Source organism: Papio anubis, chromosome 1 (assembly GCF_008728515.1).
Source record: "Papio anubis isolate 15944 chromosome 1, Panubis1.0, whole genome shotgun sequence".
Taxonomy (NCBI): Eukaryota; Metazoa; Chordata; class Mammalia; order Primates; family Cercopithecidae; genus Papio; species Papio anubis.
The window spans coordinates 155,240,914-155,267,459 of NC_044976.1; the positions used below are offsets into that span (position 1 = coordinate 155,240,914).

Genomic DNA, 26,546 nt, shown 5'->3' on the forward strand with positions numbered 1-26,546 from the left:
AATCAGGAGTTTCCAATCTTTTGGTTTCTCTAGGCCACATTGGAAGAATTGTCTTGGGCCACACATAAAATACAAGAACACTAATGATAGCTGATGAACTAAAAAAAAATTGCAAAAAAATCTCATAATGTTTTAAGAAAGTTTACGAATTTGTGTTGGGCTGCATTCAAAGCCATCCTGAGCTGTGGGTTGGACAAGTTTGATATCAACATTTAGGTTAGATAGTCTTAAAAGACTGTTTCCTGAGTTAACATACATCTGGTCTGCATTTTTGGTTTCTATCTGGATGGAACGGGCTTGTGTTTTGACAGTGTTCATTGCCACTAGTTTCCATCCAGCCCCCATCAGGACATATGAAATAAAAAGAACCATATATGGATAAAGAGGACCTAAAAAGCATAGCCTGCCTTTGCCTCGGGACCCTCTGAAAAGGGGCTCTTTTGTCCCCTGCTCACGGCCTACGAACTGGCTCCATGTCACAGCTATTATGGGGTGCTCCTGGCCATCCCCATTCTCCCTGCACTCAGGGAGAACTCATTCCTACCAGAGTGGCACAGTAGCCTTGGCCTGGACTTACCCGAGGCCAAGGGCCCAGCAAGAGAAGCTCAAGATGTAGCTATTCCTTAACAGGGGAAGGGAAGAGACAGTAGGCTGGAAGGGCATAGCAAAGCTGAATAAAAGACATATGAATAACAGAAAGGGATGATAAACCTAAGAAGGGGTTGTAAAGTGTCCTGTCTAGAGCTGAGGGTAGGATTCCTTGCATCACCACTGAACACAGGGTACCCACTTGGAGAGATGTGATCCATCCCCAGGGGCATCTGGCATTAGAACAAGCCTGTTAAAAGTAAGTGTTGGCCCTAGGAGCTCTAGGATTTGTTTCAAGTTGTTACCTTTGAATAACTTCACCCTTGAACTTCAGCTGTGCTAGACTCACAATCTATCACCTGTATCCCCCACTCCCACCAACAGCACAAGCAAATTGGTCAGCTTTTCTCCCAGAGGCAGGGGACTGTCAAGGGCAGAATGACTCAGGGCTTTGGTTGTGGAAGAAAGAGAACCTCTAGTCACCCTTGGTTGTAGCTTGCCAAGTTTCTAAGCAACTTCTTAGGCCCCACTCCCTGAAGTGGGGAAATCTGACTAGAGATAGAAAACAAGGAAGGTGGATTCTGTGAAGGCAATGGTTCTCATGGCAACAGGCGGTCCAATGGTGAGCTGGAAGACTCTCCACAAAACCTATGAGAATCCACACACAGGCTAAATGGAAATGCTGGGGGAAAAACCTCCCATTCTAAATGCAAGTGTGCTATGCCTTGGTGGGGAGGGAGAAGGTGGCTGGCTGTAAGGTCATCTCGTTGCTCTCTCTGTTGCTAGGCAGGGCTCTGTTAGCACAGACGAATCAAAATCCCTCCTGGGCAGCTGGAGTCCTGAATCAGAGATTTCAAAGAGGAGAGAAGGGATATGAACTGCAGCATCGAAACCTAAAAATGTATTTTATTTTGAAGTTGTGCTTTGGATTTTCCCCAATCCAACATCTGTTGAGTGACAGTCTTAGGTTCACACAAAGCATCTCCAAGCATACATACAATATTCCAGTTATCAACACTATTTTAAAGAATATACCATTTTACACAAATGTGACATACAAGTCAGACGCCACCACATTGCGATTCCCTGGAAGATCTGACTTCTCTTCCGCACGGGAAGTAGATCTGCACCAGCCCTTCCAGTGCTCTGTACATCCTGGTGCTGGCATCACTGCTCCTCATCTCCTTGGGGAGAAGCCAGGGCGCCCTGAGGAGGTTGGTTGAGACCAGTGTTTCCAGTTTACAGGCTTCTGGCTACAAACTCCTCTATTTTCTAAATTGGGATGCTAGTAGCCCCACCCCACCTCTCTTCCCCAAAGACTGACCCTTCAGAGTCCACACCAGGAGAAGGATCCATGCCATGAGGGGCAGAGCAGGGCTCTTTGAAGCATCATGCTGGTTTCGGCAAGCATAGCTGAGGAAGGCTGGTCTCCCTAGGCCCTGGATGGCCAGCTCCTTTTGGCTTTTCGGTGTAAAAATCACAGTGTGCAACCTCAATTCCAGTTGTTTGCAGTGAGCTCTGCCGAGAAGGACTCTCCTCCTATCGGTTCCTAGTCCTCTCGACAGGACCATCTCACAGGTGTCAGGAGCACCAGAGACGGGGAAGACAGCTCTGCCCCCAGAGTTGGGTTTAGTAGGGGACCACTCACACACTGTTCAGTTCATGATGCAAATTAGCGCGGATGGACACTGATCAAGGGGATGGTGAACACGAGTTACATACAGGGTTGAAAGAGAAATAAGGCAGGAGCAACAGAACAGGCCCAAAGCGTTGCCATTAAGAAAGCTTTGCTTTTACTTTCTTAGAGGGGAGTGTGCTGGAGAGAGGGAGAAACGGCAAGTGTGGGTACCAGTTTTGATCAGTTGGACTGAAAGGAATGTAAAGTGAAAGATGGGGTTTCATTTTCAGCAAGGAAACAGATCCTTGGGTAGGAAAGCCCCCTGTTGGCTCAGGACCTGTATAGGCCCAGGTGACAGGCAAGAACAGGTCAGGAAACAGCAACAAACACCAAGACTGTGGGTTGCCTCTTCCAGGCTGACTCACTTCACTGCAGTTCTTTAGTTCTCCCTTCTAGCACTTGGAAAGGTTTCTCTGGTGCTGCAGATTAGCCTTCTCATTAGTGATTTCCCATAAAGCACCTCTTTTCCTTTGCACAGGATTAAAAAAAAAAAATCCTACCACTTTCCATAGATTTAACCACCAATTTCACATGTTCGTCCAAAAATAATCTCTTCTAGGTCAAAGATAAGAAAACTCAGATTTTCCTACCTGAATGGCAACCCACCATCTCTCCTGAACTACAGAAAATAATAAGGCCAAAATGTAAGTGCAGCTTTTAAACCAGAAAACACAGAGAAGAAGGATGAGTTTCAGCTTTAACTCAAGTTGCTGTCTGAGAACCATGAGCCTGGCTGTGGATGTCTCCGGTCCTGGTACTCCTGGGATAGCATGATGCTAGGGGGGCCAGGACCACGGACACCAGGTTTGGAGACTGGATTGGAGCAGACAAGGGTATATTTGTGCATTTTGGAAGGGAACCAGAAAAAAGGCCAGAGTAGAGCCAAAATATTCAGCATTCAAATTTTAACTTTCTTTAGATTCCGGCCTTGGGAAGACTTGAGAACCCGTGGGGTCAGAGTTCCCTTAATTGTCCTTGTTTGGATCAATGAAAACTGGTTTTAGGAGGCAGGGTCTCCCTTTAATCTAACTAAGGCTCTCTAAGCCCCTGTTGGTCCCTGAAGAGAGACCTTGTAAAATAACCAAACTAAGGGGTGTACTTAAAACAAGTTTTCATTTGGGAACAATTTCTGGATTAGCAAAGCTGAATTTAATTTTTTAATAGGATAATGAATTTTATGTTTTAAGTGCCAAAAACATTAGGAGGAAAAAGGACCCATTTCTTACCTTTTCCAAACCTGCCATAGACACAATAAAACTCTCTTAAGACTCTTTACCCTAAAACGAACCAGCTATAAAACTGTCTTATATAGGAAAATGTCTTAAATGGAAAATGGTCCATCAGAGACAAAGGTAGGAACCCGAGAAATGTCTATACATTCAGAAAAACTTTAAAAGCTCCTTAATAAGACTGGGGTGTACTTCTAGGGGATGGAGGAGAGCAAGAGCAAACACCAATGACCAATTCACATCAATGGAAAGAACAAAGAGAGAAAGCCCCCAACCCGAAACAGGTTACGGGATTGTCCCATCCCGTGATATTTCATATGATGGAGAAATTTCAAAGGCTATGTTCTCCAGCCCAGACAGAACGAAGTTTGTAACGGAAACAGAGACCCCTGGTGGCTACTGTGTGAACTGCCACAATAACTTACAAAGAGACTGGTCTATGACCAGGAGAGGCTACACAGGCCAGAGACTAGAAAAACGTGTGTGTGTGTGTGTATGTAAAATGCGTGTGTGTGTAAAATATGTGTGTGTGTGTAAAATGAAGACTAGACTACATATGATTCTCTATAATCAGTTCCCAAAACAAGATGCCACTGAAAGCTGGATGGCTGTAGCCAACCAACTGGTCAAGGCATCCCTGTGGTCTGAGGGGACTGAGACTTGAGCCCATGTCCTCAGGACTGCCTTACCAGATTTCACAGTGACCTGATAATGAAAACCTGTCTCTGGCTAACCTAAGAACGGTACAGACTGCAGCTGGCTGAATTACAACGACTGGGGGAAGCAGAGGGCAGTGGGAAGGGAGAGGCGATGCCAAGGGTTTCATTCTCAAGGTTTTGGGAGACGGGGAGGCTAATTCCTGCAAGAACAACTTAGAACCTAATTTTCAACTGAAGTCCCCAAGCTAGTTAAATAGGAAGATTTTAATAACAGTCAGTCCCTATAATCCCTTTGTCTAGAACAATTAAATTATATCCCTCAGACAGTACAAGACTTGTCAGTGGACTGTGGGGAAGTTGATGAGTTGACACCAGGGCTAGTGGCATTTGTTTTGGGGAAGACAGTGGGCTTGGGCCGTGTGGCTGGTGGTTTAACCGGGGCAGCCATCTTGACAGACTTGACAGGCCGGAAGGCGCAGGCGATGTCCCCAGCAGTACTGGCGCTGCGCTGGAAGGCGGGCTCGGGGTCCTTGAGGAGCTGGGTGTGCATGGGGCTGGAAGGTTCCGACGTAGGGGCCACCACTGGGGAGGTTTTGAGGGGCTCCAAGGTGTCCAGAACCACGTCGGGGGTGTGCTTGACGCTGCTCTGCCGTTCTAGCTCCCGTAGCTCATTCAGGGCTGAGTTCATTGTTGCCTCAATATCCTGCAAAACAGGAAAAAGGAGGAGGTGAGGCAAATAAGGGGAGAATTCCCCAAGGAGCCGGTTTCAACAACACAGGCCAAGGCATGAAGAAACCGACCGTAAGATGTCCAGATTATTGTACTTGGCCCAAATCCTCCAACATATGAATGCTCAGAAAGTGGGGAAAGGGGGACAGAGGGATTTTCACTGTCATGAGATTTTTTTTTTTTTCCTTTAGAAAAAGTAGTTGATTGTTTTTTTTAGAGACCCTGGATTTTAGAGACAGATATTGAGATACTTATTGATGAAGTGACATATAATCTAGCGGGGAGGAGAAACATGGACAAAGTAAGAAGGGCCAGGAGTTTGGTGATGAGTACATGGGGATTTGTTATCCAGTTCTCTCTGCTTTTGGGTAGGTTTGAAATTGTACATAATAAACACTTCTTTAAAAAGTGGTAGAGATGATGTATGATCTTTATTCTCTTGGACTTCAAGGCCAAAGGTGAAGAGGGTTAGTCCTTCCTCCTCAGGGGCTGAGGAAAATTTCAGGAGCCCAAGACACCTCCCCCCACCCCTCCTCTCCAGCTCAGGGCAGCGTCCAATTTGAAACCATTTCCTTCCAGCCATCACCACAGGGGGGACCAAAGAGTGACCAGGAGGGGGAGCCAAAGCCCACGTAGGTGAATCAATTGCCTGCAAATCAATGGAACACTCTAGATCTTAGCCAACAGCAGTCCTAGCCCAGGGTCTCAAGGCAGAACCAAAGAACCTTTGTATGCAAGCCAGCTGCCTCCCAGCTCCCCGCTCCCTCCCAATAAACCTGTGTCTGGCACCCCCAAACTACCACAGGATTTCTTCCTGGGATTAGGTTCACATGGAAAGATTTCACACATTCCAAGTGAAGGCCTCTAGTTAAGGTTTCTTTGTCCTACAGAGCGATGCATGCTTTGTGTTCACAGTGATTCAGTTTCACTCATCCCTGTGACATTCTCAAACCTTTAAAATGCTCAGGAAGAACTCCATCTCCCTCCTCAGTCGCACTCTACAGCTAGTCTGTCCCAGCTGTCTACCTTTCCTGACATTCCTATTAACACCTGGCCAAGGAGGGAGCTGGGAGGATACCCGTAGTGCAAGGCAGATTGCAGCCAAGAGCTTAAATAGAGGCACAGAATAGAAGGCTAGCAAAGCAAGACATCTCAGGCCCGTAGCTCAGTACTGGGCTTGCCAGGTACATCTCTGTAAGCAGAGAACCACAATTAAGCCATGCCCAGCCTCTATCACCCCCTGGAAGATGGGGTAAGGAGAATCTCAACTCAGGTGAGATAAGAAGGCAACAATGAGCCCTTAGTTCCTACCTGGTCTAATGAAAATTATATAGTTGGGAGAGACGTCTGAGTGAACTGCTTGGAGTGGCCCCAGTAGTCGGATTTTTAGAAGTGGGGTTGGATCTCTAATATTTCATGGAAAACAGAGAGTCATCAGTGTGGTGCTTACACAGAAGGAAGACCCTGCAACCAGGGAGCTCATCTCCACAGCCTCTGGAGGCTTGGGCTGCTGCAAATCCTTTTGGTTACCAGAGCTCTCTGCAGCCAGAGTATTTTTTAGGTCTTTAAGACCAGGTGCAGGTTGTTAATTGATCATACCCACTCGGTACCAGAGACTAGCCTTAGGAATCGTGATGATGGTGATGGGCACAGCAATATAAAAATGTGGCCAGGATTACACCTGAGCCTCAGGATTACACCTGAGCCTCAATAGTTGGGCAGTTTCACTAAAGTCTACCAAGGTCTTTAAACCCAAAACTTGGGCTATCAAAATACTCTTAATACTGGCTTTAAAAATTACGACAGGCTTCCTAATAGTCAGTGTATGAGCAAGAAGCTAGGCTTATTTTATTCTGTCTTTAGGTTCTTCCTGGGGAGAGAGGGACAGGCAGACTGCTTATTAAGCTGTCTTATCGGGTCCACAGGTCCAGAGTGGATATATACTCAGTATATGACATACAAAATAATCGTTCTGTTTCAAGTTCTGTCATAATTAGGCGGGTGGCACTAAGTGGTAGTGATGAATGTAGACTCATGCTGTCTGTCCAGGAGCCCACAGTTACCTGAGCAATGACCTCAGGGTCCATGGGCCGATGGTTATTGAAGCTTTTTGACCTTCCTGCTGTGGCAGTCTTCCGGATCTGTGGACTGTCCAGTCGATTCTTCAGGGATGAGTGGCGGCTGATGGAGTTGAGGCTCCCGTGCCCACTGATGGAACACTTATCTGGCCCTTCCTTGGGGAGACTCTGGCTCATGATGGGCTGGGAGGATGGGCGGCAGCTAGCCCCCACCCCTGGGGAGGAGGAGTCAGTCAGGGAACTGCTCAGCCCGTGGCTGTCACTCCGAAAAGTTTTCCGGATGCTCCCAGATTCTGGACGCTTCCTTTGCCTTCAATCACAAACAGAAAGGGCAGTGTGATCAGGGAGCCCTGGCTCCAAGGAAGCTAGGACAAGTGGGAGGGGGCAGATGTTGGCCCCCAGGGACTTCGGAAGGAGAGGGACACGAACACATTCTGTCCTCAGCTTCGTCTTCTCTTGCATTCTCCATGTCTTCATTCCCTTGCCACCCCCAAGCTGGGCAAAGGAGAAACGGATACTTACTTGGTGGTCACGGGCTTTGTGTTGTCAAGATGTAAGTTGCTGTCAGAAAAAATGTCTGATTAAGCGAAAGTTTCTAATGGGAAAGAGATTCATGGAAAGGCCCCTTCTGTGACCTGCCATGAACAGAAACCTAAGGCCCCAGGTAGGAGAAGAAGTCTCACCATCACCAAAGAGGTCGGGAATTGTTGGTAAGAGGATAGTTAACTTTTCTAAATTTTAGCATGTCTCTTTTTCCAAAAAGTCTGTAACTGTTTTGGGCTCTGGCCAGAGGCTGTTGTTGCTTATTCTGTAGGCATGGAACAGAATAGTTTTCAAGAGGCAGCAATACTGCAGAGTTAGGGCCCAGTTTGTGCATTTTCTTAGTGTGGAAATACATGACTCTCAAGTCACCGAGCACTGGGCTGAACCCTGAATCTGGGCGAATTTGTTTCAGACCACTTAGGGCTCTCAAACAAAATGGCTTGGCAGAATCCTAGTGTTGCCTGCGGCTGGATAATTTCATTTTGTCTTGGAATCAGATCTGAAAAGGTCTAATCTAAGAGGCAATGAAACTTCTGATTTGGATGGCCACTGAACAGCTCTGATCTTGAATCCAAGAGAGATGGGGGCCTAGGCAGGAGTTGAGGTGGAAGGAGGGAAGGGGTCAGACTCTGAAGATAAGGAGCTGGTCTGTGAGGTAGGGACAGTGCTCTAAGTCAGTCCTAGTCCTGTTCACTGCTGAGGTCTTCCTCATCTTTCTGCCTGCAGCACCTGGCCCAGGACCTGGCATGTATCAGCCACTCCGTGAATCTGTCCACTTGGCAGTTTTAGGCTTGTGAGTCAGCCGTTCTCGAGTGGAAAAAGGATGTTCTCCGAGTCTTCTAAAGCCCTGCTGAAATGACCCCCCTCTCTGCAAGGATTTCCCTGGCACCACTAACTCCAGCTGCACTGGCACCACTGCAGCACTAACTCCAGTTGCAGGAAGAATGGACCCCTCCCTCCTCTGTACCTTCAGAGCACCTGATGCTACCTTTCAGTTACCTGTCCATAGGGTCTTTACCTTGCCAGACTGTGAGCTCTGAGATCAGGGACCTTGTCTTTTTTATCTCTGAATAACCACCAGCAGTGCTTGGCACAACAGTAGCTACTTAATAAATGTGTAGAATTAAATGGAAGTGCCACACCCTAATAGCTCTTTGCTGTTTTCCTTTTTCCGCTTGAGGATGGCTGACTCACAGGCTAAAACTGCTGAGAAGGCAGATTTATGGGGTGGCTGTGGTGTGCCATGTCCCCGGCCAGGCCCTGCGGATGTAAAGAAAAGGAAGATACAGTTCCTGGGTTCAAGGAGCTCAATCTGTTGGGGAATCTGAGTGCAGCGTGAGTACCAAAAGGTACTCAAAGTGCCTTTGGAATACAGCATAAGGGCACCTCACTCAGCCTGGGGAACTCAGGGATGTCAAAAGGGCTTTCCCAAAGAGCTAAGTCTTTGGGCTGAGTCTTGAAGGGAGAGGAGGAGGTGACCAGGTGAGGAGACATCAGGTGTGAGGGCCCAGGGGTGAGAGAGAACCTGGGCACTCAGGAAACTGAAGGAACTTCGGAGGAGGAGTGGTGTGGGGGACAGGAAGTAAGACTGAAAGGCCAACTCACTTCTAAGGGCCAGACATGCCCGGGGGCCGCCGCTCACCCACCCACCAGGTGATGAGGCTTGTCCTCCAAGAATCCCATCCCAAGACTCCTGACGCCAGCAAGCAAGGAGTTCAAGGGAATCACCTTAACTTTCTACCAGATACTCTTTTTTTTTTCTTTTTTTGTTTACCATTTCAGTTATTACTCTCTACAATTTCTATGCACAAATGGTATCAAATATATGATGGCTTAAAAATATGTACTTAACTAATTATCTAACTCTTCCTCCACCAACCCCGCCTTGGTTTCTGGGTTAAGTATAGGATTACGGCCTTTTGATTGTAGGGTTATAATTAACATAGAATTGTAAATAAGAAAAAAAATGTGATTAGCCCACAGTTCCTTGATATTGGCTTGCCCTCCCAGCAGGGCAGTGTGCTGAAGGGAAACAGAAACTCCTCAATTTTTTTTTAACTGGTCTGAATTAAATTATAACTACACTCAGTAAGTGATCTGAATAAATGACTTTACTAACTTGAGGGTGAAAGAGATGGAAAAGAGCCACGTGCCCCAACCACTCCCCCTGCTACCGTCTGGGTGGAAAAAAGCCAAGAGATCTGGGAAACCTGGTATAGTTTAAAAACAACAAGCATCCTTTATTCTCCTTCCAGTCTCAGTGTCCAGAGGCTATGGTTAACAGGTTTTCAAAGTGCAAATCATTTCATTCCTCAAAAGCCAGAGGGGAATAAAAACTGTACATCATCTCCAATCCATATTCATCAGGAGCGCCCTGGGGCTTGTCATCCTGCTGGCACGGGGCCAGGTTTCAGGGTCTGGCGGAAAGAGGTCTGTAGGCTTTGGGACTTGGTGTCTGGCCCCTTGAGATGAGATTAGTTCTCCAATAACCCGAATGCCTCTTGGCGAGGCGGCAGCACGCAGGCGTAGAATCCCTCTAGACAGCCAGATCGGGCGTGGGTGGAGTTAAAACCCCAGGATGTTGCTAACAGCCACAATGAAAGCTGGGGGTCAGAGGTAAGAGCCTGCTGAGCAGGAGTGGGGATCTGCAAAGGGACTAAGGGGGTAGAATAGTACACAGGGCCAAAGCAATAGGAACAAAATGGAAAATTATTTCTCCCGGTGTGAAAGGGCAGAAGAAAAGGGAGCTAGGTAGGGGTTAGCCAATGAATGAAGAGCTCAGGACAAAGCTTTCTTTAGGGACATTGTGGCCTCCTTTCCTCCACAGGAGTGAATGCAGGACAGGGGGAGGAACAGACACATGATATCTCAATAAACCCACCTGGTGTAACATCAGCCTAGTAGAAGCCACACACAGACTTTGAATCTTTGCACGAACACGGGTCAAGGAAGACAGACATCAAAGACTATTATTTGAGTATGGATTGGAAAAAAGAAGGCACCTCTAAGAAACAGTACAAAACCAGGTTGCATAAAGTGACCAAAGCTTTGGTCAAAGTTTTAGCTGTAAGACTGCCACAAAGGTCTGGGTGGATAGACACTGCGGGAACACACAGTAAAGCACCCTTCCACAGCACGAGGGCAGCTAGCTGGAGACGTGGGCCTGCCCCAAGGCTTGTAGCAGCATCCTCAGCCCTGTCCGCCTTGCAGCAGCAGTGACCACATGCAAACTGTTAGGCTGGGGGAGCTGGGAGCCCTACGTGCAGCACAGGAATGGAGATGGGGTGTTAGGCCAGAGGGTGAGGCTGGGTGTTGCAAGTCATTCAGGGGAGCAGAAAATGAAAAGCAGAGCTTACTTGTTGATGTTTGCAAGATAAATATCGGCTACATGACCCCCACTGGGACAGCTGGCCCCCGCTCTGGCTGTCACCTTTTCTTCAGGTGGCTCAGAAATGACCTCAATCTCAGACTTGGGGCTGGACCTCTCCACGACACCGTCCTCGCTGGGGGAGAAGGGGCAGGCAGGCAGGGAGGAGGGAAAACAACAACAACACAAAAAGCAGTGTTAAATCGGCAAGATGGCCCCCCGACACACACGCGACCCCACACAGCTCTGAGGCAGCAGCGACACCTGGCTGGGCTAGTTCTGTGAGCAGAGGCAAGGAAACCTAAGGGCCTTTGAAGGGTCGTTTAAATAAAAATAAATAATCCGCTGAGTTCTGCGGGCTCCTCAGCTCCTCAGGAAAGCGTGGCTAGGGGACACCTGGATTCGAGGCATCTGCCTTCTACGCCATGCTGCTTCCTGGGGAGGCCGTGCTGGGGCGGCCTCCTGGAGAAGGAGGCGGCAAGTCCAGGTTGTGGTTTATCGGCTGAGGTCCTGAGCACTGCCGGGTAAGGACAGTCAACTGTGTGGTGGCTCTGGAGATGGCGGCATCGTGGCAGGACACCGCCACACACTGTCGTAGCGCCTCTAGGCCCGCTCAGAGCATCCAAGCCGGTCCCAGGTCTCTCCACTGCTCTCCTGGCCCCTCTGGCTACTGATGACAAAGAAAGCCCCTTCTCCCCCACAATTCATCTTCTCTTGATCCTGTAGTGAAGTCATAATGCTAAATTTGGGAGGGTCCTGTCCACGCACAGATTGCCACCAGGTTTGCGATGCTATCAACAGAGGGAGGATTTCCCTGCAGAACGAGCCGGGAAGAGGCTGGGAGGGTGCAGACTCACTCAGGATATCAACCTTTAAAAAATAATATTAAGGGAAGGACTAAAAACACTGACAGCATCGTATCCAAGGGAGGGGAGCTGGGGACAGAGGCAGGGCAAAGGGACAGGGGGCAGGCTTGGGTGGGCCCACGGGACAACTGCTTCAAAGTGTGAGAATCAACCAATAGCCTATCAGATGAGATCTCTCTGGGACCAGTTCAGGTTTCCTTTGTTCCTTGACATCCTTTTCCCTCTTTCCCCCATCTTACCCCAAATCAACCTCATCTTGGTTAAATGAACTAGGTCACTTCCATAAGACTGCTTAAGCCGGATTTCTCCTAGAAAACTAGTCATTTTAGTTTGCAAGTGGAAGAGTGGCTCAACAGGTTGGGGTGAGCATAGTTGTCAAAAAAAAAAACAAAAAAACGGAGGCAAAAATGTTTTCCCAGCCTGATCTTTCGAGAAAAGAAATATAGGTAGTCAAATAAAAACCCCTTGTTATCACTCATCAGGTATAAATATGGATGAGTGCTGGCTGGCTGGCAGGTTTCTAAAATGACTGGATTAGGGGGTGATTTGCAGGGGGCACAGATAGTGGAGAGATTTAAAAAAATTCTCCACTGAGTGCAGGGAGTGGGGTGGCGGGGCTCTTCAAGGAACTGTGTGAGCCTCAGGACTGCACCGGACCCCCCAGGGCTTGGCCTCCCTCATAGTCCTATGGCTCCAGAAATGAAGTCTCACTCTCATAGAGCAGATGGGGACCACCCGCAAAGATGCCATGGGCCCAACGTACGTGTCTTGGACCACGATGTACTGATGGGGGATGAGTCCGTCGATGCCATTGTGCCGGCCTTCCCACCAGTCGTCGGAAGCCCGCTGGTAAAGCAGCAGGGATGCTCCCTTCTTAAAGGACAGCTCTCGGGCTGTCCGGCCCACGTAGTCAAACTTGGCAATGGCCTCGATGGGCTCACATTCTGAGAAGGGTGGAAAAGAAGTAAACACACGTTCTTGGGACCTGCAGACTCAGGAAACTGGGTGGAAAAGCTGAATTAGCTGAACTTATAGTGGTGGGAAGATAACTTAGAAAACGAAGCCATGGATGATCTATAAAGCAAGAAATTCCCATGCAGACTGTACCATTATCCTGAAAGCACCGGTATCATCTTTTACCTGCCTTTGCTCACACTGTTCCCTCTACCAGGAATCTTCTTCTCTCTTACCTGCCTGATGAAACACATCAAAACACAACTTAACATCCCCTGCTTTTTCTTTTTTTTTGAGACACAGTCTTACTCTGTCACTCAGGCTGGAGTGCAGTGGCTTGATCTTGGCTCACCGCAACCTCTGCCTCCCGGGTTTAAGTGATTCTCCTGCCTCAGCCTCCCGAGTAGCTGGGACTACAGACGTGTGCCACCACGCCCAGCTAATTTTTTGTATTATTAATAGAGATGGGTTTCACCATGTTAGCCAGGATGGCCTTGATCTCCTGACCTCGTGATCTGCCCGCCTCGGCCTCCCAAAGTGCTGGGATTACAGGCGTGAGCCACCGTGCCCGGCCGCATCCCCTGCTTTCCACAGTAACTTCTCTTAAAGCTCTTTATGCTTTTGACGTCTATCATCAAACTTGCCATACTATATTTTTAAGCATTATTTCTTTTCTGATTATATAATAATTCCAATAATTGTAGAAAATGTATCATACTGTATTCTAAATATTTTATGTTATCCATTCCCCCTAGTAAGTAGAATGTGAACTTTTTGTCTCTATAAAGAGAAAATAACTTGCTCAATCAACTTTCCAAGGAGCAAAATATATGGAAATATATTTTGTGACCAATCTATGAAAAAAATGCACATGAAAGTAACCTGAAAAAGTAAAAGGGGTTTACAAATGCAATGTATCTTCATTTTCGTATGGGCTTCTGTCTCCTCATCTGTAACATGGAGATAATGATAGTGTCTTTTTCATGAAGTTGTTATGAAAGTCAATGAATTACAATTTGTAAAAGTGCTTAGAACAGTGTCCAGCCCACAATAAGTGGTATGTGTGCATGACTTATTGTTATCATTATCTTCATCTGTGCTAGGCTGCGGTAGAGATCAAAGAGCAAAGAGAAGGCTCCCAGAAAGCTGGAACCTGAGATGAAAGTCAGCTATTCTGGGAAGTAGAGAGAAAGGCTGCTTAAAAATAAGACCATGCCTAGACGGCCCTAGCTGGTGGGTCTGCTCCTGAACAGGAGGGGTTGGAGATTTCACTATAGGAGGCTGGTCAGAGAAGGCCTGTCTAAATATACCCATCTCAGTTCTCTATAGCCTCGGGAACGTTACTCGACCTCCCTGACCTGCATTTTCTCAGCTGTAAAATAGCAGCCATATCAATTTCACTAGGGATTAAGGGATAACACACAGAAAGCCTCTAGCAGAGCTGGCCACGAGGTAGGCTCTAACCCACTACTAATTTTCCTAGTTCACCTACTCCCCTCCTCGAATGTAGCAAATGATCATATGGATCCTTACGACATCAGGATCTAAATAAGCAGTCCTATTTTTTTTTCTCCTTTAAAAGCTGGCCAAGAATTGCAGAATTCCCAGCAAGGCAGGAACAGGGAAAGCTCCACAGACTGTGCCATTTCATTCTTGTGCCCAGAAAATTCTGAGGCCCCTTGTCAGCTGCTGAGACTTCCAGAGCCCATGTGATCCAGAAATGGAGGTGCGGAGCTGTTGGAAGCAGGGGAAATGTGCTGGCTGGACAGACCCTCACAAAGCATGGGCACTGCTGAGGGGCCTGAGGATGACAGCTGAGCATTCCTCCCCTTGATGCACGCCCACCAGGCTGCTCGGCACTCGCATGTCTGTACTTTGGAAAGGGTCAGTTTTTCCAGTCGGTAGGCGTGAAAGCATGTGGTTTCTACATCCTCATTCCCACTCTCTCTGGCTTGCTTCTATTGGGTTCAGGGCACTCAGCTCGGCTATTTCGCACCCCAGGCTTACTGTTTCTTTTTTTTTTTTTTTTTTTTGAGACAGGGTCTCACTGTCTCACCCAGGCTGGAATACTGTAGCACAATCATAGCCTGTTGCAGCCTTGAACTCCTGGGCTTAAGGGATCTTCCTACATCAGCCTCCCAAGTAGCTGGCACTACAGGGATGCTGCACACCACCATGCCAGACTTTTTTTTTTTTTTTTTTTTTAAGAAACAGGGTCTGGCTATGTTGCCCAGGCTGGTCTTGAATTCTTGAACTCAAGTGATCCTCCCTCCTGGGCCTTCCAGTGCTGGGATTACAGGCGTGAGCCACCACACCCAATTGTTTACTGTTTTTCAAATGAAATTTCCTTCACTTTGTTCTCCTGCTGTCTGGCAGGAGTCTAGGCTATAAGGGACCAACATCATGCTGCACTCAGGCCAGACAAGGAGCTGGGAGGTGGGGCAAGAAGGCTGAAGGGCTATGGAAGGCCTAGTTCTTCACCTCTGGTTTAATACAGAGCAATTCTATTTGAGAAGGTGGGCTATCTCTCCAAGGAAGGAAGAGAATGAAATTGAGACAGGGAGCTCACTGCCTGTCCTCAGGGGACCACTGGGCATACAGGTTCATTAGATGCACAGGATATATAATCACTTCCTTCTGCTTCACCCCTGGCGTCCCCACTGACCAGGAAGCAGGGCCTCGTACCGTCATCACTCGTGTGGTGCTCTGCAGTCACATCCTGGGTTGAGTCTTCAACCGAGGTAGTCTCTCCATGAGGGCTATCACTGCAACAGAAGCAAGAGGGACCGGGACATTAACATTTGCTTATAAAATTCTCCTCTTCCCCTTCATACAGCCTCCCTGGCGCAAGGGCACTGAATCCATCTTACTCGCTCTATATTCTAAGTACACACAATAGACAAATGCTTATAATGAAATACAAAGCTCTAGAGTTTTTCCAGTCTAGCTCCTGCTACAAAAACCACTTGAGACTACTTGGAACTTAGAATATCTCAAGACAAAGGGAAGCCCTTTCGAAGGTATAAGCTAAATTCTTTAGAAAATAGAGAACAACTCAACTCCTCAAGGGCTGATTCTCTACGTGAATTCACTCCTGGTTTTCAAGGGGGAAGCAGGGTGGAAGGGAAACACTGGGCTTCGGCATCAGATAAAACTGGATCCGAAAACCAGCTCTGATACTTGGTAGCTGTGTGATCCTGGGCAAGTTACTTAATCCCCTTAAGCCTCAGCTGCTTCATCTATAAACTGAAGATAATGATCTATATCCTCAGCTGTGTGAGGACTTAATAAAGTAATTTAGTAACAAGTTTGGCACAGAGCGGGTGCTTAATAAATAGTACTTGCTTCCCTTCTTTCTCATTTTGGTTGGTGCCTCTAGGTTGCTTTGTAGTTTAGACTGTGAACTGGTGAAAAAGTGGAAGGCGAGTCATAGGAGTGGGTGGGAAACAAAAGTAGGGGAGGAAGAATCTGCTGTGGGCTAGAGGGCAGGAGTTTGCTATGGACTAGAGGGCAGGGGATAGAAGCTGGGTCAAGTTCTTGAAATAATTCATGAAATTTAAAATCATTCAGGGTAGGTCAGGCACAGTGGCTCACGCTTGTAATCCCACCACTTTGGGAGGATCATTTGAGTCTAGCAGTTTGGGACCAGTCTGGGCAACTTAGTGAGATCCTGTCTCTACAAAAAAAGAAAAAAAAAAAGTCAGTGTGCATGCTGTGGTTCTAGCTACTCTGGAGGCTGAGGTGGGAGGATTGCTTGAGTCTGGGAGGTCGAGGCTGCAGTGAGCCATGATCGTGCCACTGCACTCTGGCCTGGGTGACAGAGCAAGATCTTGTCTTAAAAAAAAAAAAAAATCATCCAGTGTAAGGAATCGAGAAAGGATAGGCAGGTTACTAGGAAAGTCATTTCTATTCCTGATCTCCTGGCTCGCGGACTTCAGAATTCATGAGGATGGGCACCAGGAAGTTCTTACTTCCTGAAAAGTACAGAAACTGTTCATTTCTAAAGTTCTTCCTCTGGTAGTAGGCAGTAACAGGTGAGGCTTTCCAGGCAGTTGTGTGAAAGCACCATCACCCATTCAGCCCGGCAGCCTGGCCGCACAGTTTCCACCTTGGAACCCTCCAGCCTCATTCCCCATGAGATGGATCCTACACTCCTGGGAAGTTCCTCACAGACTGGGTGACCAGTTCAGTACTCGTCCTGTGTAGAGCAAGTCACTTCTAAGGAGGTTTCCCAGGCTCCAGAGAACATTCTAGAATATAAATGGAGATTCCTCTTTGTCAAAAAATGTAGGCACAATTTCTCACTGTTTTCTAGGGCTAAAAACCATCTGATGAATCTGATGAATTTTGTGATGTTCTGGAAACCCGTGAGGTGCTAGGGGTGGCGGGGGAGAGGTTCAAAGGCAAACTTTCCCTCAGGGCTTCAAGTTTATTTACATGGCCAGCCAGTAAGGCAATAGTTCTAAACTTCAGGGAGCCATGGAAGGCTTGTTAAAAAACACTGCCCCACCCTCAGAGTTTCTGTGTCCCTGGGTCTTCGTGGAGCCAAATAATGTGCATTTCTAACCAGTCCTTTGTGACACAGACGCTGTTGGTCCAGGGACCTCACTTGGAAAACCACTGCTTTATGAGAAAGGCAAGAGGATGCTTTCTGAGGTCTCTTCTAGCCCTAAAATCCTATGCTTCTCTCGAAACACACCTCATCCCCAGCCTTTGCCCTTGTGCACCCACCCAGGCCCAAAAATACCTGAGGTCTCAGGAGCAGCCCACCATGCCACCCAACAGGTAGTCCTAGAAAACTGGGTTCCAGTTTCAGGACCGGAAAGCGTGGTGAAATGGATTTGTCTCTCCTCTCCACAGCTGTGGGGAGGCCATGTGGCCTGGTGCTCTCCTTTCCGTGGCTGTTTGGGTCTCCTGACCATTCTCCATTCTCTTCTCAGTGCTCTATCTCCCCTTCTACCACCCTCACTCACCTCCTTCACCGCCTTAGCTCCCAGGGCTGGCACTTCTCTCACTTCCCAAAGAAGGGAGAGGAGAGGCCATGAGCCTTCCAGGTGGGTGTGAATCCAGTGGTTTCACAGGTCCCTCTCAACCCAAGGTCGCCGACTCTTGTTCTCAGGTGCTTCTGGCCTCCCACCCAGTCTGTGGTAGTAATGTTCCCTGACTAATCTTGTGGTTTTTCCAGAGGCTGCTAATAAATGTTGAGTGCACAAGAAACAGGTGGGTAGGTTGGGAGACTAACTTGGAGGAAACTAGAGGAAGGCACCCGCCTGTCTGTGCCCGTGAGCCACACCCCTCCAGGACTCTGTCCCACTGGGCTGGGACTCAGGGGCCAGGGCTGTAGGGGTCTCTGTGCCCTGGGCACTGGAACACAGCCTGCAGCGGTTTGATGTTTGAGAAGTGAGGGCAGAGGTTCTGCCTGATTTTAGAAGGAAGGAAATGCTATTCTACAGCTTTCCACCACTCATGCAAGGGGAAAAACCAAAGCTCTAAGTCACATGCACAAGGACAGCTCCCTGGAGCTCATCATCCAGTAGGCTGAGACCTAAAGTGACCAACAACCTCCCCAGTCACCACCAACCATCTGTCGGTGACAAAAAGCTTTCTCTCCCAGCTGGCCAGCATAGGTTCCTCCAGCTTGGACCCAGACACTGAAATCTGCAGTACAGCAGAGAGGGATGAACCCAGGGATGTCACTGATATTACTATGTTCACATAACACAAATGCCACGTTCTTCACTCTTTGGGCAAGAGGATGTTCTGTGGGGGTCAGGGAGAAGTGTGGCCCAATTGGCCTCTCATTAAGTAAACAACCTCCCCTGTCCTCCCCTACCTCAGTCGATAGCAATGGGGCTGGCCGAATTGGTTCCAGATGTTGAATTCAGACGGAATCCGATTTGGGCTGGCTTGTGCTTTCAGCTCAGGCTGAAACACTATTTAGGGGAAGAAGGGAGGGGGAGGAGGAGGGGGGAGGTAGGGACATTAGGGATTAAAAGAGAGAGGCAGTTGTCTTTGTGTTTAGTAAAAAAATGACACTGTAAATGGTACCATGGCAGGTGGCATGGGGTAACGGACTGTATCCTGTACTAAGAGATGAGATTGGGGTTAAATTCCCATCACTAGAGTGGCCTAAAATACTGTCACTGGGCTTTCTGGGTTGCAGCGACTTCATCCATAAAATGGAAATAGTGATTTGTTCTTTGTCTAACAGAGGGGTCTAGCAAAGATATATCCCAGGGATTCCTTTTAGATCTCTGTTCCGAAGCTAGGTCATGGAAAACCTGGCCCCACAGAATGGAATGCTGCTTCAGGGGAGGACCATCCCTAACCTGCCCAAAACAAGGCTGACCCTTCTTTCTCTTCACAAATTTCTAAAATCATTCTGAAGTGCCAGCTTACAAAACTCAGTCAGGAATATATGCCTTTTATCTAAACTCTTCCCAATAAGAAGGCAATTCCCTGGGACCCAGGACGGTTTTTCTCACAATACAGAGCAGAGTAGAAGCCCGAGAGACACTGTTGATTAATAAAGATGCAACTTTATAAAAAGTCCTTTCTTAGAGATTAGTATCACAATTAATGTTGTCAGTATCTTTCAAAATAGTCCCTTGCCACGCAGAACTCATCAAAAAGGGAGGTGGCAAGAAGTGGCATTTAGTCTGTGGGTGGGGCCGAGGTGGGGGCTGCCTATACCATCCCCAGACCCTGGCAGCCTGGGAGTGAGGAGTTGGGAGGATCTGGGTGTTTCCCTTTGGTTTTCGTGTGGCCATCTGGCTCCCATGCCAGTGTGTGCTAGTGAATCCCTCCCCTCCTCCCGTCCCAAGCCCCCTACCAGTAATCCTCCATGCTTCCTCCTCTGCTGTAGACAGGGCCCTCCAGCTCCCTGGGGCTTGGGAAGATGTTCTCATGCTGGATGATGATGGTTTTGATCAGCTCATTCACGTGGGCTTGGCAGGACACCTGGTCGTGGCCCTCCGGCACTGACATCAGCGAGGGCCCGAAGCAGATGGCGAGGTTGTAGGGGTCCATCATGTTCTCTTCACTGAACTGTGATAAACTGGAGGAGAAGGGAAAGGGGGTAAGCTGGAAAGCTCTCGCATGAATGCCCAGAAAACACAATCACAGGAGGCGCTGCCAAGAGCAAAAGCAGAAGGTCCACAAATTGCCACCTGCCTTTCTGGGTGTCAGAGGCTTTCCAGAAAGTAAGCTGGGGAGAAGAGTAACCACCAGAATGGTCATTCAGTTGTTCAGGAAAAGCAAACTAGAGGTAGCTAGTTTGCAGCTCTGACCCATTCTCTCTTTCCAGCTCCCATTTCAAATTCTACTTACCACCCCATCCTCATCCCTATCTTCAGATCTTATCTACAAAAAGCCACATGACCTTGAGAACATGTCACTCTGTAGAGCTGAATATGGCTCCTATACACCAACACACTAAGCTGCCAGGGCAGATAGGGACCCTCAGGCTGCCCTGCTAAAGATATGGTCAGAGGCACAGGCACTGTGCATTGTGTACCTTCTTGCATAACAAAATAATCAAATTATTAGGGATATTCCCTTCTAGCCTCTAGACTTACTAAAAAATAGCCAACTGATTAGCTGTTGTATTCCACCAAGCCAGTGAATTTCTTCCTAGAACAGCGAATGCAACTGTTTTTCATGTTCATAATCTCCTTCTATATTATGACATTCAGGATTTATTCAGGAAAAGGTCAGCATGCCATTTGGCTTCTGCTTGGGCTTCCTCTGGATGCAGGCTGACTTCATTCTCGGGTATTTATTTATTCTGGGAACTCTCCCCTTCTCAGCCAGCAGCTGTTCCAGCCACACCTCCAACCTTGGCCAAGGACCCAAGGTCTTCAATGAGCCATTGCACCTGATGAGTCCCACTGGGTCTTGCCCATCCAGGCATTGAGGGCTGGGCCAGCTCTGGATGCCTCCCCAACACAGTCTGCAGAGTTGTGAGCTCTGCTGAGGAGTCTCCCGTATGGGCATCGGCAGGATTTGATTCTGAGAAGGAACCAAAGGTCCTCTGTTGGGAAACTAGAGGCCTGAGACTCAGCTGTCTCCATCTGAGTAGCTGTTCTTCAGAACTGATTGCAGAGTTTGTTTCTGTAGTGTACCCCTCATCCAGTCTCACATTACAAAGTCCATTTCCTCTGACTCAATGGTTCTCTCCCCTCCTGGAGATGTAGCCCCTGTCCATTTGTGAATCACTGAAGGACTTGAAGAGTGGTATTATGGACGTGATGGGAAGAGAGTTGGGAATCACTGTTTCTAGGGCCTAGAATCAAATGCAGGAGAGGCCAGCAATGGGGGAGGTTACAAATTTCATTGGACTGCTTCACAGGAGTTCTTAAAAGTGTATAATCCTTCCCTGTATCCTGAGTTCAAAGAGAGCAGAGATTTAGAAAAGACTGGGGGAAGTTTCTAAGTCTATTTCCTAGTCAAATTAAAACTGGGGAGAGACAGGAGCAATAATTACCTTGGTAACCTCAGTGCGCACAACTGAGGCGTGAGGTGCCACAGTCTTAAGCTGTAGCTAATCCAAGCCTGGCCAGTTCCTGGTGTCATGGAGGGACAAAGAGGAGGAAGGCCTTGATCCTTTAGAGTGATCTGACAATGTTTTGGTAACATAAAAGAAAACCAGTAGTGTCTGGGAAGCCTGGTGGTCAAAGGGAAACAAACTCTAGTCCTGAGAGTCCTGAGTCAAAGCTCTGTGAAAGATGAAAAATGTTGGGAAGCCTGCTAAGGTAAGGACTGTTCAATTCATAGGTGGCTACAATGACCAGGAGCTTGAAGAGGAGACACATCTTCGTGGACTGTGATCTCATGAATCTAGGTCTATTTTCTTACTCCCATCAAAATATAGACTAAAATCCATTTTTCTTTTCCAATATACAGTGGTTCTAAGTTTAGGGGCTGAAGCAGTGGGTTTTTTTTTTGTTTTTTTTTTTTTTGAGACAGAGTCTCACTCTTTCGCCAGGCTGGAGTGCGGTGGCACGATCGTGGCTCACTGCAGCCTCCGACTCCCGGGTTCAAGTGATTCTCCTGCCTCAGCGTGTGCCACTGCGCCTGGCTAATTTTTGTATTTTTAGTAGAGAGAGGGTTTCGCCATGTTGGCCAGGCTGGTCTCAAACTCCTGACCTCAGGTGATCCACCCACCTTGAACTCCCAATGTGCTGGGATTACAGGTGTGAGCTACTGCGCCCGGCCTAAAGCAGTGGTTCTTAACTATTTAGGGGACACAAGTTCCTTCGATAACTTGACAAAAACTAGGGATTCTCTCCCCAGAAAAATTCATATATGTGCACATATAAATGCACACAGTTTTGTGTAAAATGTCATGGTGTTAATAATCTTTGAAGTCCCTGAAGGCTGTGTTTAGTGTAAGAGTATAAAAAACTGGATTTTTATTTTTAAAGAAATATCTAGGCCAGGCATGATGTAATTACAGGCTCACGCCTGTAATCCCAGCACTTTGGGAGGCCGAGGCAGGTGGATCATCTGAGGTCAGGAGTTTGAGACCAGCTTGGCCAACATGGAGAAACCCTGTCTCTACTAAAAATACAAAAAAACTAGTCGGGCTCGGTGGTGTGTGCCCGTAATCCCAGCTACTCAGGAGACTGAGGCAGGAGAATTGCTTGAACCCGGGAGGCAGAGGTTGCCACGAGCAGAGATTGCACCATTGCACTCCAGCTTGGGGGACAAGAGCAAAACTCCATCTCAAAAACAAACAAACAAACAACAACAACAACAAAAATAAATATCTAAAATGGATAACATTAGTAACAACTCCCTGCTTTAAAATTTTTGGTGTCGACTTATATCCACTCATGTTATGTCCTCAAAGAGTTCTACTATATTTCTACAGTTTCAGTTCATATTATTAGTGAATTCTCCTAATTGATTTGAAGTCATCTTTTATGCTTCATAAAAAGGTTCAGCATTGTGGTTAGGAACAGAGGCTTTTTGGGGGCGCCAGGATTAGTGTGGGAAACTTACTTTTTAGCATGCACTGTTCTGGATTTTTAACTCTTTTATGATATGCAATTACCTCTCCAGAGGGCCCCTGCTAAGCTATACTTGGATTCCAGACCCACAGAAACTGAGATATTAATTTTTTTGGTTCCTTGAGATTGACAGTGTTGTATCCAATCCAAGAACAAACCATAGCCAGAAATAAAGTACACATACATCCAGGACTCACAACAATGAAGAAAAAGGGTCCTGATGGTCTGGGCCATCAGGCAGAGTCTGCATTGGGAGCTACCCGCCAACTATTGCTATCCCTGTCCGGAAGTGCACACCTGTCGGCTGTTGTCTTCCTGTGGAGGTGGTCTGCTTTATCATTTGTGTCCTGCATTCTATTTATTATTTTAGAAAACACTTTCATTATTAATGCTGCATTTTTAAAATGTTAACACTTTGATGAGCAAATCGATCTCGTTTCAATCAGGAAAAAACCCCAATAAAAGCAAAACAAAATGAATTAATTTGAATTGGTGCAATTCCTATGCTGTCTTCAATAGTGACTGCCATCTCTGAAAGCAGCAACTCTGCATGGATGCTTATTCTATTGTTTCTCCCCATTGTACTTTCACACACAGTCCCCCAGCCCTCCCTGTTTTCCCCTCATCACCATTTGCTCACCTAGCTCATGCTCCTCGCTCTGGGGGCACAGACTAGGCTCATGTTGAGGGTAGGTATTGGTCTCCGAGGGGAGACAATGACTGGTAGCCTTGAAGGGACTAACTCGAAAGTAATTAGCAGAGTTTCCAGGCTGCACATGAACACGCTGTGTGACTCACTGGGGTGTTCAACCCAAAGGCAGTGGTGGTGCTGAGTCTGGGCCTGGCCGATGAATGGAGCAGACACAACCACGTCGAAGAGATGCTGGGGAACAAGGACCCTTTGTAGCTCTGCAGGGCCAGCAAGGGCCCTGATAGTGTGGGTGCCCCAGAAAAGGTCTCAAGCTGGGACCACTAACCCAGATACCTAGAAGGCCAGGTTGACCACGAACTTGGAAGCAAGCTGACACTTATGAAATGGTCTCTAAAGTTGTACTCCTTTTAAGCAGAGACTAACTTTGTAGGAAGGCTCTTCATTTTCACAAAGAAATATATGCGAAAACACCTTGGCCCCTTGGTTTACCTTTTGTTTCCCCCACTTTGATAGATTCATGGATCCAGAGAAACATTTTTGTTCTCTATGAAAACCACAAAGCAAGAGTGATGATAAATAGCAACTGAATTCAGCCTTGGGACTGGGGGGCAACGGGGAGGGCTGGGGGTTGTGGTGAATTGGGGAGTGCCTGCCCCATCGAGGGGGCACAGCCCTTACTCCACAGGGAATTGCTGCCACCAGGGACTGCAGGGTCGGTATCGCCAGATCTAATAATTTTTCAAAAGAAGTTAGAAATCTGTGTCTTTAAAAAGTGAAATTTCCCCAAATGTAAGCACGATTTCATTGTTTTCAAGACACAATAGACACCTGAAGGGAACACATTTTTGGCTTTATCTGGCTCTCAGGGTGCCCATGTATAACCTTTGGTCTAGGCTGTTGAGGGCCAAACTGCAGCAAAAGCAAAGTGAAAAGACAGAGGTGCCTCAGAGGGGAAGAATCACGTTCTTGCTTGGTGCCTTTCCTGTCATGTGGGGACTCCAAAGCTTGCTCCACACAAGGACATGCTGCTTGGACAAGAAATGCCCCATCCATGCCCACCGTCCCTCTGCTCCTCAGACCTTTGTTGTAGCCACATCTGTTCCCTGGGTGATTAGCTAAATACCACCAGTACATGGGCAACTCCCGCACTGGCAGCTCCACTCCTGGTTTCTCCCTTAGGGTTGGATTCCTAGGTCCAATTGTTTGAAATCTCCATTTGGACATCTCACAAGCGCCTCAAATGACCATTACCACATCAACACATTGTCTTGTTCCCTTTCTCCACACCTTGTCTTCTCCAACTCCATAAACAACCTCCCTATGTCCCTGTCGCTCATGCCAACAATTTAGGATTTCTCTCTTCATATTCTATGTATAATCCATGGGCAAATCCTGTTAATGCTATGCTCAAAATGTATCACAAACCTGACCCGTTCTCACTAGTCTCCAGACTAAGCCACTAACACCTCTGGCCAGACCAGACGGTAACCTCGGAATAGGGTCTCCCTGTTTCTCTTCACGACCCTTTCCAGTAACTTCTCCACAAAGCAGTTGGCAGGTTAAAAAAAAAAAAAATACACAAATCAGGTAATAACATGACAGGCATGGTGGCTCATGCCTGTAATCCCAGCACTTTGGGAGGCTGAGGTGGGTGGATCACGAGGTCAAGAGATCAAGACCATCCTGGCCAACATGGTGAAACCCCGTGTCTACTAAAAATACAAAAGTTAGCTGGGCATGGTGGCACACGCCTGTGGTCCCAGCTACTCAGGAGGCTGAGGCAGAATCGCTTGAACCCAAGAGGTGGAGGTTGCAGCGAGCCAAGATCGCTCTACTGTACTCCAGTCTGGAGATGGAGCGAGACTTTGTCTCAAAAAAAAAAAAAAAAAAAAAAAATTCTAATTGCTTCCCAAATCTAAATCCAAACTTGCTACTACCATGACTCTGTGGTTTTAAATGGCCCCATGGCACGCTTTCCCCTCCTCTGGGTTGCTGCTTGTACACTGTCTTCTCAGGCAGGTCTCTGCTGTCCACCTCAACTACAGTGCTTCTCCCTCCTTTCATTCAGACCCCCGCACTCTCCCCCGTTTCTTTACTCTTTTTTATTTTTCTTCTAAGCACTTATTCCACCTGATATATCTGTTATTGTCTGTTTCCTTCCCTGGAACAGGAGCTAAATGACATCAAGGCTTTCATCTTTTATTTAACAATGTATTAAATAAGTCTAGCACTGTGGCTAGCACACAGTAGGTGCTCAATAAATATTTTGTTGGGTTGGGTGAATAGGCATAGGTCCATAGAGGAACTTCTAGTAGCCCAAGCCAAAGCCTGATCCGGCTGTTCACTGGGAAGGTTACTCACTGATTGAGGAAGGCAAAGAGGTATCTCATGATGATCAGAGTGGTTTTGGGCAGGACCAGCAGGACTTTCCGGATGTGCAGAGCTCTCTCCTGCAGGTTGTCCATTGCTGAAAAGAAGAAAGCCATGTGTTATCCTCCACTATGACTGGGATCCCAGGGAGTAATGATCAGAAGTACCTACTACCAGCAGGGGCAACACGGACAGCATCAGACCAAGCCCACACACAGCACTGGTGCAGTGACAGGAAGTCATCCCTGTTGCTCCTTGGGGTAGGGCTGTTAGAAGAGGGCACTTGCTGGGCTCTAGGCATTTACCATTGCAGGATGTAAGGTGTATACTTCTTGGGCACGGGGAACTATGCCAAATCCAAATCCAAACTCATTATTACACATTATTAAAATTAAACTGAACTAGGGTTGTTGTAATTTTGTTATTAATAACAAGTTTGGATTTGGATTTGGGCACAGGGAATGGGGTTAGAAATGTTCCCCACAGCATCTACCACCCTCTTATTCAAACAACCACAGAGAGAGAGCTGCCACTAACCTGCTGTAACTGCTCAACACAAAGCCTCAGAGGGCCTACATCTTGGTGGGAAGACAGGCTGTGCAAGTCCTGTCCTGCTCACTCCACACGTGCCATCTCATCCTCTGACAAGTGTGGCTTATCTTCCCCCTCCCTTATCTGCATTACGAATGAGTAAAAAGTGGTCTGAGGCAAGAGGTGGCAGGCCCCTGGGTTTGTAGTGATATGGGGAAGGAGACCTGAAAGGCTTTCTTGCGCTGTGGAGAGGTTAATTACAGGTCCTCCATCATAGGCAGCCTCTCAC

At 47.5% G+C, this 26,546-nt stretch overlaps 1 protein-coding gene across 7 annotated transcripts in view; it reads right to left on the reverse strand.

The window, feature by feature from the left end:
* Positions 1 to 1,467: 1,467 nt before the first annotated feature.
* The window catches only part of SRGAP2 (SLIT-ROBO Rho GTPase activating protein 2), a 251,081-nt gene continuing 226,002 nt past the window's right edge, over positions 1,468 to 26,546 (reverse strand). For 3 of the 7 annotated variants that reach the window (XM_009188675.3, XM_003893204.4, XM_021927632.2), the window contains 7 exons: positions 25,718 to 25,823; positions 19,524 to 19,748; positions 15,377 to 15,456; positions 12,501 to 12,681; positions 10,861 to 11,007; positions 6,947 to 7,271; positions 1,468 to 4,857 (listed from right to left, as the gene is read on the reverse strand). In XM_009188675.3, coding sequence (XP_009186939.1) covers positions 4,474 to 4,857; positions 6,947 to 7,271; positions 10,861 to 11,007; positions 12,501 to 12,681; positions 15,377 to 15,456; positions 19,524 to 19,748; positions 25,718 to 25,823 — 1,448 coding nt within the window. In that variant the 3' untranslated portion in view covers positions 1,468 to 4,473. Of the gene's footprint in view, positions 4,858 to 6,194; positions 6,290 to 6,946; positions 7,272 to 9,718; positions 11,742 to 12,500; positions 12,682 to 15,376; positions 15,457 to 19,523; positions 19,749 to 25,717; positions 25,824 to 26,546 lie in introns of those variants that run through there. The other 4 variants (XM_009188682.3, XM_009188680.3, XM_009188679.4 and 1 more) reach the window with 3 other exon arrangements.